An 18,362-nucleotide genomic window follows, 5' to 3' on the forward strand; every position below is an offset into this window, starting at 1 on the left:
ATATATAATAGATATAACAGCGTAGTGTTGTGTGTACATCACAGGAAGAGTCTGTAGCGCGTTCGATGTCCCGCCTGCAACTAGCTCAGGTACTTGGACGCTTTCACGGTATGCGTATGCGCATGCTTCATGTTATAATAAACCACAAACACGTTTGCATTTTTATATCGTAACGGAGTATGCATTTTGCGTGAATCTGTATGAGAACAATTTATTATTCGTGATACTTGTGCGTTTTAATGATTAAAATTTAATCGATTCCTCCCAGCAGTTCGATTGTTTGGTTATTCATTTCATCCGCACGATTCACATGTGACGCCACGGAGTAACCTTTTTGATGTTTGATCTCTAAAATGAAAACCTTTTCGGCAAAATTAATTGTATTAATTAATGAGGCGGATCGTTCCCTGAGCTTAAATAAAAAAAAATGTATATATGGATGGGTATATTGTGTGGTTAACTCTTAGGTTTGGCCTCAAATGACGTCACGAGTCCCTTAAAATTGCAAATTATCTAAACGACAACTCACCCTATAACGTTGTGTTTGTTCGCTTGTGTTTTGTGAACGATAGATATTGCCTGTTCATTATAGATTGCCTCCTCTTATAAATGACGAAATCGTGCGAGCGCGCTTGTTGTATTGTGTGTGTGACTGTGTGTGTGTTTGTTTGTGTGACGCCTAACTCCTTCATATATATATTGTATGCATATATTGGAGGAATTATACTGAGAACTTAGAACTTATATCTCAAGGTGTGTGGCGCATTTACGTTGTTGATGTCTACGGGCTCCGGTAACCACTTAACATCAGGTGTGCCGTGAGCTCAATCACCGGTTTAAGCGATGGAAAAATGAAAGAAATGACTATGGTCTTATGGAATTGTTTTTTTTTGGGAATTTTGGCAAATTAAAGGGAAAAATATCCCAAATTCATTTGTTTCACTGAGTTTTTGATTTGTTGCATTTCTTTTTAGAATTGAATTATTGATTAATAGAATTGAATGTATGAAACCATTCATAACCGATCGTAGAGATATCTAAATTGGGGGTCATATAGGTGTACTACTATTTATAATTATACCCTGTACTTACTAGTTTTTACTCGGTATTATGCTTGCGTTATTTTAGAAAAAAAAAAGTATTGATTTTTAAACTTAAAACAAAATTTAAAGTACCATTTACGTAAATTACCTTCCTGAAGTTACGACATTTCCTTATCTGCACAGACAATTTGTATGAAAAATTTCACGATTATCGATTGAGTGGTTAAAACATGTATTGACGCTTCTGTAACGTTATGCATGGATTCTCTTTACACAAATCACGTTATATAGTATGCAAGGTATCCACTGAGTTTCTCGCCGGATCTTCCGAGTTGGTCGCGATTTATATCCGGTGGTAGATTCAACGAAGCACTGCTCTTGCTAGGGCTAGTGTTAGCAAATTCTCTCAGGTTGAACCCGGAAGCTCACCTACGCGTCCGCGCGTAGCTGGAATTTTACCAACTATTAGGTAGGGAAAAGAACCAAAAAAAAAAGAAGTATATACCAGGTGATTTAGGCAAAAAAATATGGCAACATTATTCTCACCACACATTATTCATGAATGCACTATACTTTTGCATGTGGGTTCTCTCTCATTTTTAGAATATTACGCTTCGTATTTTCATCTGTGTTAATAATACAATATAGATCTGACGTTGTGTGATTTTACTAAAGACTACTGAATAGATTCCAACAATTTTACTAAAGTTGTTCTTCAAAACCAATCTGTCTTAAACAAATTCCACAATTGAGTCGTCTAATATCAAAGGTGGCAATCTGTGCATTTGGACAAAAAAATGTTATTGATATGTCAATACAGATTGATTTGAATATAATCGTCTCCTTCAAAGAATACGGTTTAAAACCTGCATTAAATAAAGGTTAATACTTAACCTGTTATTTATCTAAGATGTCGTTCAGAAGAGTTTTGTGACTGCCAATGGAATACAAAGTCAATAATTCGTTTTTCTGATTTACCAATAATTGTCCAAAAGTCACATTGCCGGCTTTGATAATAGTCGACTCAATTGTTTCTTTCATTATAATTCCATTAAAGCTTATGAGCGCGTTTACCGTATCAATCGATAGATGGCGTTAGTAATTTTCTAAATCGCGACCGTTGTTAGTATCGAATTGCATTTCCAAATCTGGCAGTACGTCATGCGAGTTTGCACGGGTAGGTACCACCATCCTATCTGTTTCTGCCGTGAAGCAGTAATACGTATCGGTTTGAAGATCGGGGCAGCCGTTCTACTATTAAAAGTGAGACCTTAGAACTCGTGTCTCAAGGTGGGTGGCGGTATTTACGTTGTAAATGTCTATGGGCTCCGGTAACCACTTAAAATCAAGATGGGCCGTGAGCTCGCCCACCCAACTAAGCAATAAATAAATAAAGTAACCGCTAATGGTCAAGCAGCCACTTCTAGTCGGTTCAAAAAAATATCTATGTGATAGTATAAATCTTCCGACTGAAGAGGTCGTGGATGCCACGTTGTGGCCATCCGAAATCAGTCTTAACGAACTTTGTACTTGAGAGTCTGTTGAGTTTACTCACGAACGTCTCCATTGTTGATTATAGTATTGTTTTGTAATAACTTTTTTTTTATTGCTTATATGGGTGGACGGGCTCACAACCCACCTGGTGTTAAGTGGTTGCTGGAGCCCATAGACATCTACAACGTAAATGTGCCCCGCACCTTGAGATATAAGTTCTAAGGTCTCAGTATAGTTACAACGGCTGCTTCACCCTTCAAACCGAAACGCAGAAATAGGCAGGGCGGTGGTACCTACCCATGCGGAATCACAAGAGGTCCTACCACCAGTAATTACGCAAATTATAATTTTACGGCTTTGATTTTTATTTCACGATGTTATTCCTTCACCGTGGAAGTCAATCGTGAACATTTGTTGTACATATTTCATTAGAAAAGTTGGTACTCGCCTGCGAGATTTGAACACCGTTACATCGCTATTGTACCTTTTGCACCGGACGTCTTATCCTTTAGGCCACGAAAAAATAAACTGTCTTTAAGACACCTGGCAACCATTTGAGGTATCACACATTTTGGATGCCCGTAGTAGTAACACAGGAATCAAATTTAGCTCGTAATCGTTTATTCATTTTCTCAATTACTCAAAAAAAACCTATTTGTTCACAAGAATGTTTGTAAAGCATGCGCATACACTTTCCAAAAAGTCGTCCTGAATTCATTCATAAAATCATATTTTGCAAATAAAATTCATGTAAAATAAACGCATTTCACGTTCTGTGTAAGCATATATGTATATAAATGTTTATAAAAATAAGTACTATACCGGTCATTAGTCATTATCATTATTTTTAACGTAGCTTATATTTTGTGTGTGTTTTTAATATATATCGAAGGATAAAAGGATATTTGATTTAAGCGTCATTTTTGCAACCTTTAAATGGTTCTCCTGTATAGCCATTTAAAGGTTAAAATTTGGAAAAAATATCCAAAAACAAAAACAAAACTTCAGCAATTTGTATAGAGTAAACTTTTAATTGAAGTTCAATTAAAAACATCGAACTGTTGATGCTAATACCAAATAAAACTAACCTTCAATTACAAAGTTAAATGTCGCTTAAACCAAATAGCCTTACACTTCTTGATATATATTTACCTATAGTATATATCGCCATGTACATACATATCTATGTGCTTTCGTTGTACAAAATAGACTACTTACAAAATAGAATAGTTGTCATCATTGACATTGAACTTACAAAATAGAATATCATATCATTGAATTTAGTATAGCATTCATATGCTGAATTTCGCCCAATCAAAACATGAACGCTTAGCAATATTCAATGAAATTAAAACAAAATAATGCCAACACGAGGTTAAATCTGTAAGACGATGTGTGTTGTTATTATTATTTGACGACTTAAGATCAATCATCAATTCAGTCCTTTTTCAAACGAGGCTTGTGGAGAGTATTAAAGCGGTAGGCAGCGGCTTGGCTCTGCCCCTGGCATTGCTGAAGTCCATGAGCGACGGTAACCACTCACCATCAGATGGGCCGTATGCTCGTCTGTCTACAAGGGCAATAAAAAAAGGCCATTCTTTGCGAATATAAGGATATGAAATGATCTTTGGCGAAATTAGAAAGGATATAATTTGTTATTATATTTTTGCGTCATTTACCTTATAAGTGTTCGTCAGAACATTTAACGGTAATGGAAGATCAGAAGTTTTCGGGTCCGGAAAAAGGTTGCTCGAATGTCGATTTTTGGGCGCGTTGGGCCATGTTTGATATTATTACGACGTGCTAGCTTATTCTACTGTTGGTTTTGTATAGTAACGCTCACGCGGGTAGTTTTGCCTATCTATTCTATTGTTTGCGAGAAAAATTTATCACTGAAACTTCAATTACACTATACGACTTAGTAATTGCTCAAGGCGGGTGTCGGCGTTCGCTTTATGATGTCGCTATGTAATGCTGCTGTAACTAAACAATCGTACCGTGACCCGTTTTGTTTCAGAAATAAGGCTCACTATTGTTAATATTTATGCCCATTTTTTTTTGTGTGTTTATGTCGCTTCGTTTTGCATATTTGTGCTATTAATATTTTTGTGTATAAATTACTAATTATTGGAATGGTGTATCCGGGTTATTGACTCATATTAAAATATACTCACGCCTCTATTTCCAACGCCCTATAGTCCTTTTACACATGCAAAACTTTATTGTAAAAATCCGAACAATGCGGCCGGTCTAATCTAAGTGGTTTTCCGAGCTCAAACTAGTTCACGTGCACCCTGTACGTGATGTCAGTTAATTGAAATACACACACATACATATCCGCCGACTCCGCTAGTTCGCTCTGACAGTGTCAGCATATCAAACAGCTTCTTTGGTCTTTGCAGTAAATGTGTAATATAGTAACATCCTTATCCGACAGCGACGGGGCAACGCAAAGCCGACGTCGCCCGAAACATGTCTTGTCGGATCCCTCGGATTCACTCTCGGTGCTTCTAAGACCCTCAAGCACCGGTCACCGTCCTCGCCCAACTTGCCAATCACGACGAAGAGTTCGACGAGCGAACTAACCCATAGACACAACCCACTGAGTTTCACGCAGGATCTTCTCAGTGGGTCGCGATTCCGATCCGGTAGTAGATTCTGCGAAGCACTGCTCTTGCTAGGGCTAGTGTTAGCAAATTCTCTCAGCTTGAGCCCGTGAGCTCACCTACCCGTCAGGGCGTAGCCGGAATAGCCTCTTAGGCTACCAGCGAATATGTAGGGGGGAAAAAATTGTAACATTTGCCGTAATAAGATTTGTTAGTTAAGTTTCGCGTTTGAGTAATGATACCTTTGGTTCCCAGTGTTGACAACATTGTCTGATATGTTTCTTGTGCGCTGTCATGATTGTTCAATATTCTCGTAGGGCTTTTCGTTATTCACGACGAATGATAGATGAAAAGTAGGCACTGTATTTAGTTTTTTTTTTATTTTTTTTTTATTGCTTAAATGTGTGGACGAGCTCCTAGCCCACCTGGTGTTAAGTGGTTACTGGAGCCCATAGACATCTACAACGTAAATGCGCCACACACCTTTTAGTCCAGTCTTAGTCCTAGTATTCGTATTTGTATCTTTAAGACGTATAAAATCAATTTCTTTAGTCGTAATAGTAGACAATTTAGTATCTATTGTGATTGTGAATCGAGATTGAAGTGAGGGAATGTAAGCGAGACGTTTTACCGTGTGCGTGCGTCCGTGTGTGTGCGTGTGGGCGTGCGTGCGTGCGTGCATATGTGACGTTTAGTAAATTGAGTATATTGTTGTATAATGTATTACAACCCCTTGATGTTCACGTGTCGTAGACGCAGTTAAGACTGCTTCTATGTTTTACTCGTATTCCGACGTTTATTAACGACGACGACGTAAGAAACGTAAATCTCGAAAATAATTGTAATTTTTTTGACTGTTATTATCGAAAATTTGTCTGGATTTTAGCACGTGATAATGGAAGTGAAGCATGCGAAACCTTGGATGCAAGAAACGCGAAATTAAATATTAAAAGCAGTTAATACTGTTATCGAACTTGTTTCCGTGTGGCATCTTGCGAAAGCTTCTGAATTATGTGCCCTGACTCTGAATCGTTTGACCATTAGACTCAGGTTTTTAATTTTAGTAAGTAGTTAAGGTTGCCCTTAAAATATCAATTTTATTACTGTTAATCCTTTTTGATTAAAACTAATCGACCTTCTTCATTGGCAATCTTTAATAGACCCCTTTTTTTAACTATTCTAGTGATCTCGAGGGGTCATACTAGATTACCTAGCGAGTAGGTGAGCTAACGGAGCTCTAACCTTACGAATTTATCTAACACTAGCTTTAACAAGAGCAGTATTTCGCAGAATATACCATCGTATCGGAAATGCGATCCACTGAAGATCCGGCAGGAGAATCAGTGGACTAGACCCTTAAAAATGGTCGTTCAACCACGCATACTTAGTCTTTTACAAGACACCACTAGGCTCACCCTCCACTCAGTGAACGAAACACCCAAACTACCCATTGAAGTTCTTAGCCTTAAGATCCATTCCGGTTTCGTTCCTGACATCCAAGTACTAGACCATGTATTCAATTTATTATCTCTCTGTATACGCTTTTCTCTTGTCTCCTGGAGCCTGAGCTGCAGCAGTTCTGACTTCATTCATAACGAATCCCAACAGCATTGTACATAATGCCTAGCTTTGTAAATATATGGATGGCCACTTTGTCAGCAGGCGAACTCGCATAAGAAGCCGAAAACGAGAGAAGAGGCCCAGAAGGAGATCCTTGATGCTGAACTGGATATGTTCACTAAACAGCAGGTCAGTACACACATATATTTTTTTTATTGCTTAGATGGGTGGACGAGCTCACAGACCACCTGATGTTAAGTGGTTACGGGAGCCCATAGACATCTACAAGGTAAATGCGCCACTCACTTTGAGATATAAGTTCTAAGGTCTCAGTATAGTTACAACGGCTGCCCCACCCTTCAAGCCGAAACACATCACTGCTTCACGGCAGAAATAGGCGGGGTGGTGGTACCTACCCGTGCGGACTCACAACACGTCCTACCACCAGGCTGTTCAGTGTTCCAGTTATTGGTTCGCTGTATGAAAGACCTGGGGATTCTTGATTGGCAGCGAAGTTCTTTTTAATAATTATTTCGTTATCAAAAGCGGTGTCATTGTTAATCAACAGGAAGGACAAGACGTGACGGACCTAGCCAAGAAGGTGGCTGAACTAAGAAAACAAATGTCGATACAGTTCCCTACTCATCCGACGGCGAGGAGAGTTCATGCTAGGTAATTAATTTTATTATGTTTTATTGCAGTAATAAATGATAGGCGCATCCCTAAATTTGTATAGACGCAATAATATTTGTGTTCGAAGTCTAAGTGGTATAATACGTCCGGCGTAGCGGGTATCCTATACCCGGTACACGTGTTGAAGAATGGTTACCACTGGTCAATCACGATTCTGCAGGATAGCCGTCGGAGCGCCATGGTTCCTTAGGAATGTGGATCTCCACGATGACCTGGAGCTCGACTCTCTTAGTAAGTATCTACAGTCGGCATCGCTGCGCCATTTTGAGAAGGCGGCACGACATGAGAACCCTCTCATCGTAGCCGCTGGAAATTACATACCCGACCCAGTAGACCGAATGGTAAACCGTCGACGTCGCCCAAAGCACGTCATTACGGATCCTCCTGATCCATTAACGGTGCTTTTAGGCACCACAAGCACCGGTCACCGTCCTCGTCGAACCCGTCGCTTGCGACGAAGGGCTCGACGAGCGAACTAACCCATAGACACAGCCCACTGAGTTTCTCGCCGGATCTTCTCAGTGGGTCGCGTTTCCGATCCGGTGGTAGATTCTGCGAAGCACTGCTCTTGCTAGGGTCAGTGTTAGCAACTCTCCGGTTGAGCCCCGCGAGCTCACCTACTAACGTTAGGGCGAAGCTGAAATAGCCTCTCAAGGCTATCAGCATAGGTAGGGAAAAAAAAAAAAAAAAGGTTACCACTGGCTTGTAATGGGATTCAAACGTTGACTGACTCGGTGGCGCAGTGGTTAGCGGCTCTGACTGTTCTGTCTAGGGTCGCGGGTTCGATTTCCGCATCGGGCAAATATTTTTGCGATGAACAAGTTTGTTTGTTCTCTGCCTGGATGTTTATTATTTATATATGTATGTAACTCTAGTTTTTAAAAAGGATTTTCTTGTGTGTCGTTCACTTATAATGATTTGGATTATTTCAGAATGAATAAACAATAAAATACTGAATTGTGTCTTCTGCGATATAATAAGAAAACAACATTTAAAGCCCATACATAAATCTCTTTTAAAATTAATATTTTAAACAGTATTAATAAATTATACGAAATTGAATGACAGACTTCACTGAAAGACCCTGAAGAAAAATCCTTTTTAAAAATTGAAGAGTTTTAAATTATAAAGGTTTTTCTGTATGTACCTACATGTATTTATTTCAAAAGTATGTACATTTATTTATTTGTCTCTGGTACCCATAACACAGGGAATCCTAATTTGGGGCCAGATGACCGTGCGTGATTTGTTCCCACTTATTTATTAATCATTACCATTATTATGTGAATATATTGAATTCGATTAAAATTAAATATGGCACAATTCATTTGCAAGCTACTACCGCATAGTGAAAAGGAGATACAGGTGAGAGATAGGAAAACAAATCTTGACGCTAGTGAATTAAAGTCGAATGCCTTTTAGCGAGATATTTATAAACTAATACCGATTCGGTTTTGATGTGTGAAATTTGAAAAGCACAATGTGCGTTAAAATTCGAACCTTATATCTCTTGAGTCAAGATTGGTTGTGTTATGTGGGATGTGATCGAAAAAACAGTAGGGTAGTTGCCGACTTAAAAAATTGAGGTGAAATCAATGCTCATCATCTATATTTGTATTTGGCAAGGAATGGTGATGGTATTAACAACGTTTTAGTGTACTTTCCAAAAATGAATTATTCTAATGTTGGCTCTTTATTTTAAATTTAGTACAAGTGCCTTTTTTCAAATATTGTGGGTAGATCTAGTGGTCTGTAATCTACTCTTTAAATCCTAACTCAGATTACATTTGTTAGCATTGCATTATACCTCTTTTGTATTTTACATTGATAATGTTATTAGTGTAAGGAAAACAGTGTTATTAAAGAGCATGTTAGTTCTTTCGTCCAGAACCCGCAATCGAATGTAAAATGCCATATAAACACATAATTTGCATTACAAAAAAAAAATTGCAAGAGAATTTATGCGTTGTGGATTTGTTGAAATTTAAATAATCACTTGCCTTTTTTGTGTTTTAACCACAATATTCCTTTGCACCCGATGCAAACACTCGACATGAAAACTGCGAGGGTGGATATCAATCAAAACATACAAACTTTATTTGGTTTCATTGTTTTTATAATCGAGGCGTAGAGAAAACAAAAACGAAATTATCCATTCCAGGTTGAATTGTTGATGTTAGGTATACGCAACAACCCAAACTTGTCGTAACATAATATATCTCGCTTGTATTCCCAACTTTACACTAGAGCCATAAAACAATTTGAAAAATTCATAATTCATATTACATTTATAGAGATATCAAGTTGAAAATTTGTATGTATTTATAACAATATCGACGGGTGAAAGGATATTTGGTTTAAGCAACATTCCCTTTCAATTATGTTTACACCATTCAAATACCTGAAGAAGATTTTTGTTTTTGTATATTTTTTCCAAATTTTAATACTCTAAACGGCACTCCTGTAAATTAGCAAAAATGTCGCTTATACCAAACAGTTTTCCACCCCTCGATATGGTAATATGTGATTAAGCCCAAAAGTCCGACGACAATTGCGCTTTGTTCCGTCGATTTGTTTCTGGCACCCGTAATAGAAGAATAAATTTGCACCTGAGACGTGCAATGTACTGTATTTTTTTTATAACCAAATTCGAAGTACATTGCGGTTCTTTTTTTTAATAGTCTACCCACAATTCTGTTATATAAACGTGTTCTTCGTTTCGACAAGGGGCGGCAGGTTCAACACCCCAACCCGCTTCACCCGGGGCGCTATGTCCGGGAGCAGAGCGTTTAGCGTCAACCAGACCGTGGACCACAGACCCCGGGCGTTGCTGATATCCGGTTTCGAAGCGGATGAACTCGATACGCTCTTGCAACACTTTGCTGTGAGTATTACTATTGCTGGTCAACTTTTAGCGGGAACGCGTGGAATGAAGTCGTGAGTTGTTTTATTTTGTCTATTTAATGTTTCTTCAGGTATAAATGCGTAATAACGGTGGTTTATTAGCTGTTTAGTATCTGTGAGAGTGCACAAATGTGGGAAAATAAAATAAAGCCACTGGACGTAACTTCTCGGGATCCTCCAAAAAGTCCACTGAAAAAATCTCAGTAAATGACCACTATTTTTACTGAGATTATATTTCATTCCTTATCATCTCATTTCATTTAATTTCATCCCAGTTGATTAATATCTCAAATTACTCATCTTCATTCCATTTCATTTCACTCCATATTATCATTTTTCATAAAAATAAGAATATAAATTAAAATAAGATATGACTTAAAAGTCTTAGTTACCAGGTCATAAAATCCCTTAAGAAAAAAATACTATTGGTTACTCTGATGAAATTAAGTAACATTTATTTTTAAGTTACCCAGTGTATTTATCCTCGGACCAAAAAGACCACGTTCCGAGGCGGATTTGTTTAATTTTCCCATTATTACACGTTTAAAACTACAGAAACACTAAAATAATAAAATAAAATAATTCACACAATTTCACGCTCTACATCATCATCATGATCATCATTCTCGTGCCCTTCTCCCAGTCACATGGGGTCGGCGCAACATGTTTCCTCCTTCCATACTCCTCTATCACATTCCATTTCTTCGTTTACTCCCCTCTTTAACGCAATCCATCCATTTCTTCTTAGGTCTACTTCTTCCTCTATGTCTTTCCACATTCATAGTTAGCATTCTTATCATCCCCACTTTCAATTACCAATATCAATCGAATAACAAATTTGTGTTTGTCCTATACAGCAATACGGCGAAGTTCTGAGCAAACATGTGGACATGTCGGTCCCCCAGCTGACGCTGCTGTACAAGGTGCGCGCGCACGCCGAGCAGGCCGCCGCGCACGGCCGCCACTGCAGCGACCGCACGCTCTCCGTGAGTAGCGCGCCGCCGCGCCTGTCTCGTTAAGTCGTCGTGGCCTAAAGGATAAGACGTCCGGTGCATTCGTATGTAGCGATGCACCGGTGTTCGAATCCCGCAGGCGGATACCAATTTTTCTAATTAAATACGTACTTAACAAATGTTCACGATTGACTTCCACGGTGAAGGAATAATAACGTCGTGGAATAAAAATCAAACCCGCAAAATTATAATTTGCGTAATTACTGGTGGACCTCTTGGGGGTCTGCACGGGTAGGTACCACCACCCTGCCTATTTCAGTAATGCGTTTCGACTTGAAGGGTGAGGCAGCCGTTGTACTGTACTGAGACCTTAGAACTCTTGTCTCAAGGTCGGTGGCGGCATTTACATTGTAGATGTCTATGGGTAACCACTTAAAACCAGGTGGTCCGTGAACCCGTCCACCCGTCTCAGCAATAAATAAAAAAAATTAAGGTATATAAACGCAAAACATGACTAGATGCTAATGTTACCTATAGGTACAGCGACTGTGCATGCATTGATAAAACAAGCAGCCCCGTTTCTTGTTTGAAAAATCCAACGTCGTACACACTACTACATACATTATTACGTATTAGAAATAAGCTCATCAATTAAGGTTTAGGCTGCAAAATGTCTTGTTTAAAACCGTCGACAACGTCAGCCAATACATCCACAGAATATTTGCTCTGCAAATTATTTGATTCCCCAATTAACTTTTTGAGGTCCCTGCCTCGCATCCCTCCTTGATTTAGTGCTCAGCTCCTCCTATAATATATTTACTTATCCTAATAAATTCACGGATCCTTGATACTAAATCGAACTAGAACAGACATTATTATCGATAACTTTGATTTCGAACAGATAACGTGGGTGACGAGCGTCAATAAGACCCTGCACAACAACATCGTGCACTCGAACGCGAACTCAGAGTCCAGGGACGGGCCCGCGCGCAACGGGGGTCCCGCGCCCCCCGTCCGCGTCGACCACAACGACCTCAACAAGGACGAGGTCAGTACACGACACGGTTCATCAACGAACATGCGTTTTAATTATGGAAGTTTACTCTGAGGTCGTTTTAAAAAAGGAAACTTTTAGTATACGAACTATTTTATTTGATTTATACAATATAGATGATATATGTAACTCTCAGAGCAACCCCGGCAGCCGCACCCGTACTATAAGACAGTTCACCCTCTTCTGACTGTTCTCCGGTCTCCTCTAAAGTCTCTACCTCGGACCGTCTAGTCAGCGGTTCAAGGGTATCAGCATTTTAGGGTTCAGTACAGAGATATAACAGTACGATACTGGTAGTCCGGAGACAATTCCAGTTTCACCAGGACAGATGGGCGTGGAAAGGGATTTGCTAACAGGGTTTGGATTGGAAACGCTTAATTGCATCAGTAACTCTACAAACTGGAAGTGGTGACGTTTTGAGACTGGCCAATAACACACTGCAGATTGAATAGTAGTAGTAAGTTGAGCTGAGGTTACTCGACTGAAAAACCTTGAGTGAAGTCTGTCATTCAGTAATAAAGTTTAGATTTGTATAGTATATGAATACTGCTTAAAATATTAATTTTAAAAGAGATCAAGGGCTTTCAATTTTATTTTCTTATTATATAATAGAAAACACAATTAAGCCTTGTATTGTTTATTTATTCTGAAGTACTCCATATCATTTGTGTCCCGATGTGTAGATATGTCATTTAAAATCACTTATCATATAGTTTGTCCATCAGCAACCAGCGCAAGAGCAACCCGAGGAGAGCATACTCCGGTTCGACGAGGAGGAGGAGGAGGAGGCCGAGGAAGACCGCTCGTGGAGACGTTGACAGCGCGCCCGGCGCCGTGTGCACGCCACCCCCGGCGACCCCGCGCGACCCCCCGCCACCTGCACGTGCCGCACGCCCCTCGCCCCCGCCACCGCCCTCACCCTCGCCCTCGTGACCCTGACACGAGCAATACGGGAGTTAATTGCGAGGAAAAACTTTAACCAACGTATTTGGCACGTTCAATGTTGTCAGGAACGAATCGCGTAATAAAGATGTAGGCTGTCCCAAAGGAATAGAGCGTTTTGTATTATAAATATTGTTTGTAAAAATTAAATTTGTTAATTACCCTTAGAGGTTTTCGTTCGCAATTACGTCTCGTATTTTAATTTTAAATCTCTTATACGTTTTAAATACATATTCAGCGCGTTGTTCGTATCAGAAAATTTGTGTGTTTTCTTTTTGAAGTGAAACTTCTTGAGGCGCGTTAGAGTAAAATTTAACTCGCGACAAATTCGTTACGGCTAGAGAGAAAATATATGATTTAGGATGAGCGAGAGTGAGAAAATAGACAGAGCGTCTCGCGAACCACTCGACCGTGGAGAGAGAAAGGACAAAACGATCTAGCTCGTTTCTCTTATACACAGCATTCCCCAATAACAAGAGTAATTTGATTTGAGGATAAAAATGAAGAAAATCACTATATTACACACCGCAAAAGAAGTTTCAATTCTCTTACTTGCACGCGCAACATGTTTTAATTGTTAGTTTGTACAGAAAGTACTCTTATACCGTGTCGTGGCCCGCACGGGTTGGCACAACCTGACCCTGACTTTTATCGCTGCTAAGTTGCTCCCTTGTTGATCGCATGCCACCACAATTGTAAATTCAGTCTTACCTATCAAATTCAATTCCAGCTAATTCATAGCTATATAAAAATTGTTATACATTTGATAGTCTATGCGTAGGGGTCTGTCTGGTTTGTTGAGTGAGTAGTTAAATCTTTTCTGTGATATAATCCAGGACTGGACATTTTTTATTTCTCAAAATTTTCCTGCGATCCTTGTACGGCTCATCCAAACGTAACGACATTAGGTGACGTCATTTGTGGCCAAAATGTATCGCCAACGCTCTAGTCGTGCTAAAACGTGATTATCACCCACACCTATTTAGTGATTTAAAATATAATATTCTAATATTATAAGAAATTCATTTAATTCTAAGCACTTTATTTCAATTAAATTTTAGTTGTCGGTTTGTGTATCACAGAAGTTTTTTTTTACGAAATTGCTCAAGAGTCCTTTGTGTCCGACCTACATAAGTTTAATTTTTTTTTTCTTTTAATTCAACACTGAACTAAAGGGTCAAAGCTTGGTGACATTTTATTTGACTTGATTATTATCGCATTATTTTCTATAATGAAACCAAGGAGCAACAATAAGATTGATTTGTTCTGATATCGTTAAATCTGAAGGGTTAGTATTAGGGGGTCATAGTTTCAGTATCTCGGTTTTAGTGACGTCACCGTTGAGCGTGCGAACAAGACGAGATATCCTACCGTCTCACTCTTTCAAAGAATTCTGAAAACAAAACTTTGAAAAGTTCACCGTTCAAGTATTTCATTGTATAGTTTAGTAAAGATGAAGTCAATTTCTGTAGCTTTTGTTTTATGTACAGAATTACAATAATAGTTGTATATACTGTATACACATGTTTATGGAAGTTTCCTTTAAACAATTCTCAGCCACAATAACTAAAGAAATGATACTAGAAGTATTATTTGAATTGCCTTAATCGAACCGTTACTATGAAATGCCTTAGAAATTTGAAAAAAGGAAAAGAGATTTGTTGTCTGGTTGTAGAGTCTGTGACTGAAGTATCGTCGTAGGGCTCCCGTAGGTTCGCTATCAGAGTCGTCCGTCGTGACGAAATTTATTTCGTATGCCACGACAAATCGCAGTTCCACTAGACGTATTGAGAGGCGAGGGTATTGTATGCTGGATCACTGATGCGACAGTCAGCTGTAGTGATAGAGGGAGTGGTCAAACAAGAAAAATAACTTTGATGTCTAGCGCGCAATGTACTACGTATAAAATTTTGATTGACGACTTTGCTTTAGATTACGCGTTCAGTACTTACCTACCAAAACGACTGGTAGTTTTGCTTGGCCAATCTAAATGATTTTGTTTTTGTTAAAATTAAGGTTAATTAATTAAACGTTGATTAATCTCAATCCTAACTACTTGTTGAAGGAACAGTTGAAAATGCATAGCTGAAATTGATGCCTTCTATTGATTTGTCGTAGTCTCTTCAAATGAGAGCAATAGCGCTTAAGAGCTTTATTCCTTCGCTGATAAGGGGCTATTACAGATACGACCGGACGGGTAGTTGAGGGTAGGCTCAACCTGAAAGAATTTGCTAACACTAGCCCTAGCAAGAGCAGTGCTTCGCAGAATCTGCCACCGGATCGGAAACGCGACCCACTGAGAAAATCCGGCGAGAAAATCAGTGGGCTGTGTCTGTTGAACTCTACGTTGGGAGCTTTAAGTGTGTCTGAATTGCGTTTAAATGTCGCTTTGAATACTGCAACTAAAAGCTCTGCTGGCTTCGTGTTTGGCAACCAGGATCGGTGACAAAAGCGTCCGAAGCGTGTGCTTTCGAGCTTGTCGACGGAAAGCTCGGTTTAGTCGTGTACGATAATTTAAGTACAAAAAATACTTTGCAATTAACTCGAAAATAATGTAATTGGGAAATATTAATTCGCGAAAAATAAGCGCGCATTGTACATCAAAGTCAGAACTTTAAGCTTAGTTAAGGCTCTGGTATGTTCGTTGTGGGTGTTGCGAGGCAGCAGACGTAGCGAGCTTATTTCGAAGCTTTTTGGCGGAATTCGCGTCGGGACCGCATCTGAATTTAAAGAAAGCTAAATTAAAAAAAACATCTTTATTATCAATAGAGCCCTCGTTAAGGATGCGATCTAGATTTGTTTGTTGATGATGACGCAAAAGAATTATTTATACACGAATAGGATATAATATAATATAGTTTTTTTTTGTTGTTTTAATTTTTTTCTATATATTATTATATGTAAATTTAGATGTAAGTTTGAGTGTGATTTTATGTTCGAAATTGTCTTTTGCTGATAATTAAAGGAACGTTTATTTGCTTTTCGAGATTAGGTTAAGATCGTTCCAATGTCTTTGGTGTTTATAATTGATTGTTTATCGCCGAATTCAGAAGAAAAAGAATGGCTTTTAATCTCATATCGGTGGGCGAAAGGCCCATTTGGCTTGAGCGATATTTTTGCAAATTAACTGGAGACCCATTTAAAGCTTAAAATTTGGAAACAAGTATCGTAAGATAAAACTTGAGATATTTGAACGGAGTAAACTTAATTGAAGTTCAATTAAAAACATTGAATTGTTGATGCTGATACCAAACTAAACGCACTTTTAATTAGAGAGATAAATATCGCTTAAACCAAATAGCCTTTTTTACCTTTCAATATCTTTACTAAGTATAATTTTAACTAACTAGTTACTTAAGTTTTATATTCGTATAGTACCAAGTAATTAATATTATGAACATATTAAAAATGAATTTATATCTGAAAATATGGCTCGACGATAAACAATACGTTATGTATGTCAAAGATTCGTTTGATAAATTTTGTAAATAGAAACGTTTTTTTTTTTTAGATAAATAAAGACCGGTTGTCTGATCGTTATACGCCCGTCTCGCTCTCTCGCGCCTGTGTGCGAAAGAGCGAACAGATACTGACCCAGAGAGAGAGATAGAGAGAGGACTAATTGAAACAGCAATAATTAGTTTTATAATTTAGCTTTACTATGATCGTTGGGTTCTCTGGGTGTAACGATCGCGTTGGTCCGCTGTGGAATCGCGCTAAGGTATATATACATATTTATGAAATTCTTTAATTTTAGTTATTATAATTTTTGAGATCCAATTTTTTTTATTGTCGACGATTATTTTACTCCATGTGTTAGTTTCGATTCGTTGTAACAATCGACAGTAATTGTTTTGTTTATAAAATTTGACGGTTTTTTTTTCTTCTTAATGCTAATTAAAAATGCCTTTCATAAAGGGAATGATATCTTGGCGCGATTCTTTCGCTAATTGTAAATAGTTTAATTAGTCAAAAAACAGTAGTTTGTTAAAGCTGACTTAAAAGTTAAGTTGTTTGTAATGAATGAGGAAACTTGAAAAAAAAATATATAAGAGAGAATGCGTTTTGAATGAAAAAAAAAGACCTTCGGATACACGTTGAGAGAAAAAATATAGCAATAATAAAGAAAAAAAAAATAACGGCAAAAGAATATTTTTTGAAATTCGAATTATTTTTTGAGAAGGCGACCGACTTGGTTCGAGAAAAAAAAAGATTGAAATGCCCGATATTGTGTAACTGTGAAAAGAGTATGTAAAAAAAACTTGGGTCGCCTGAATAAAAAAAAAAATAAAAAAAATATCACTTGGTTTTTCTAGTGCGAAGTCTAAAAATCAGGGCTTCTGCCCTAATTACAGGTTTAATTGAAGATTACAAGGGTGCTAAAAAGGAAAATTAATTTCAAGACTGATTTTTGAAGACCTGAAGACTGAAGCAATAAAGTTTTATCGAAGATTGTATTCGTTTTTTTCCCTCCAAATTTTTTAAATAAAATTTGATGTGTGTAGATTCATTTATTACCCGAAATGAGAGATTTGTGTTTATGTGGTCGGAAGTTAGATCTAGAAAGCCTCTTGGGAGTTCCTTAGTGGGGTTTTTTAGTGTAGATAGAAAAAATCGTAGTTAAATGAGTTCTTTTTGTCCTTGTAGGCAGACGAGTATACGGCCCGCCAGATGGTGAGTGGTTACCGTCGCCCATTGACCTCAGCAATGCCAAGGACAGAACAAAGCCGCCGCCTACCTTTCATTAGTACTCTATCCCATACAAATTGGTCAAATTTAAAATAATGTCGAGGAGTGAAAGGTTATTTGGTTGAAGCGAGCTTAAAGTTTAAAATTTGAAAAAGATCATAACAAAAAAACTTCAGCTATTTGAATGTGGTAAACATAATTATGTAATTGAAGTTCAATTAAAAATATCGAATTCTTGATACTACATATAAAACACATCTTTCATTACAAACAGAATGTCGCGTATTAACCGAAATATCGCTTAAAAGGTAAAAGGTAACAAAATTAAATATTTTAAAGAAAATTTACAGGATTTAATAATTTTTAAATATTTTTATTAAAGAAAAATTTACAGTATTGAGGTTTGTTGAGAATGCAATACTAA

At 38.0% G+C, this 18,362-nt stretch overlaps 1 protein-coding gene across 6 annotated transcripts in view; it reads left to right on the forward strand.

The window, feature by feature from the left end:
• The window catches only part of LOC101739423 (RNA-binding protein 26), a 36,765-nt gene extending 19,366 nt beyond the window's left edge, over positions 1–17,399 (forward strand). The window contains exons 18-24 of one of the 6 annotated variants that reach the window (XM_012694313.4): positions 45–89; positions 6,803–6,892; positions 7,272–7,375; positions 10,124–10,280; positions 11,158–11,286; positions 12,155–12,301; positions 13,021–17,399. In XM_012694313.4, coding sequence (XP_012549767.2) covers positions 45–89; positions 6,803–6,892; positions 7,272–7,375; positions 10,124–10,280; positions 11,158–11,286; positions 12,155–12,301; positions 13,021–13,125 — 777 coding nt within the window. In that variant the 3' untranslated portion in view covers positions 13,126–17,399. Of the gene's footprint in view, positions 1–44; positions 90–6,802; positions 6,893–7,271; positions 7,376–8,731; positions 8,781–10,123; positions 10,281–11,157; positions 11,287–12,154; positions 12,302–13,020 lie in introns of those variants that run through there. The other 5 variants (XM_012694315.4, XM_012694314.4, XM_012694316.4 and 2 more) reach the window with 5 other exon arrangements.
• Positions 17,400–18,362: the final 963 nt, after the last annotated feature.

This window comes from Bombyx mori, chromosome 23 (assembly GCF_030269925.1).
Source record: "Bombyx mori chromosome 23, ASM3026992v2".
Classification (NCBI taxonomy): Eukaryota; Metazoa; Arthropoda; class Insecta; order Lepidoptera; family Bombycidae; genus Bombyx; species Bombyx mori.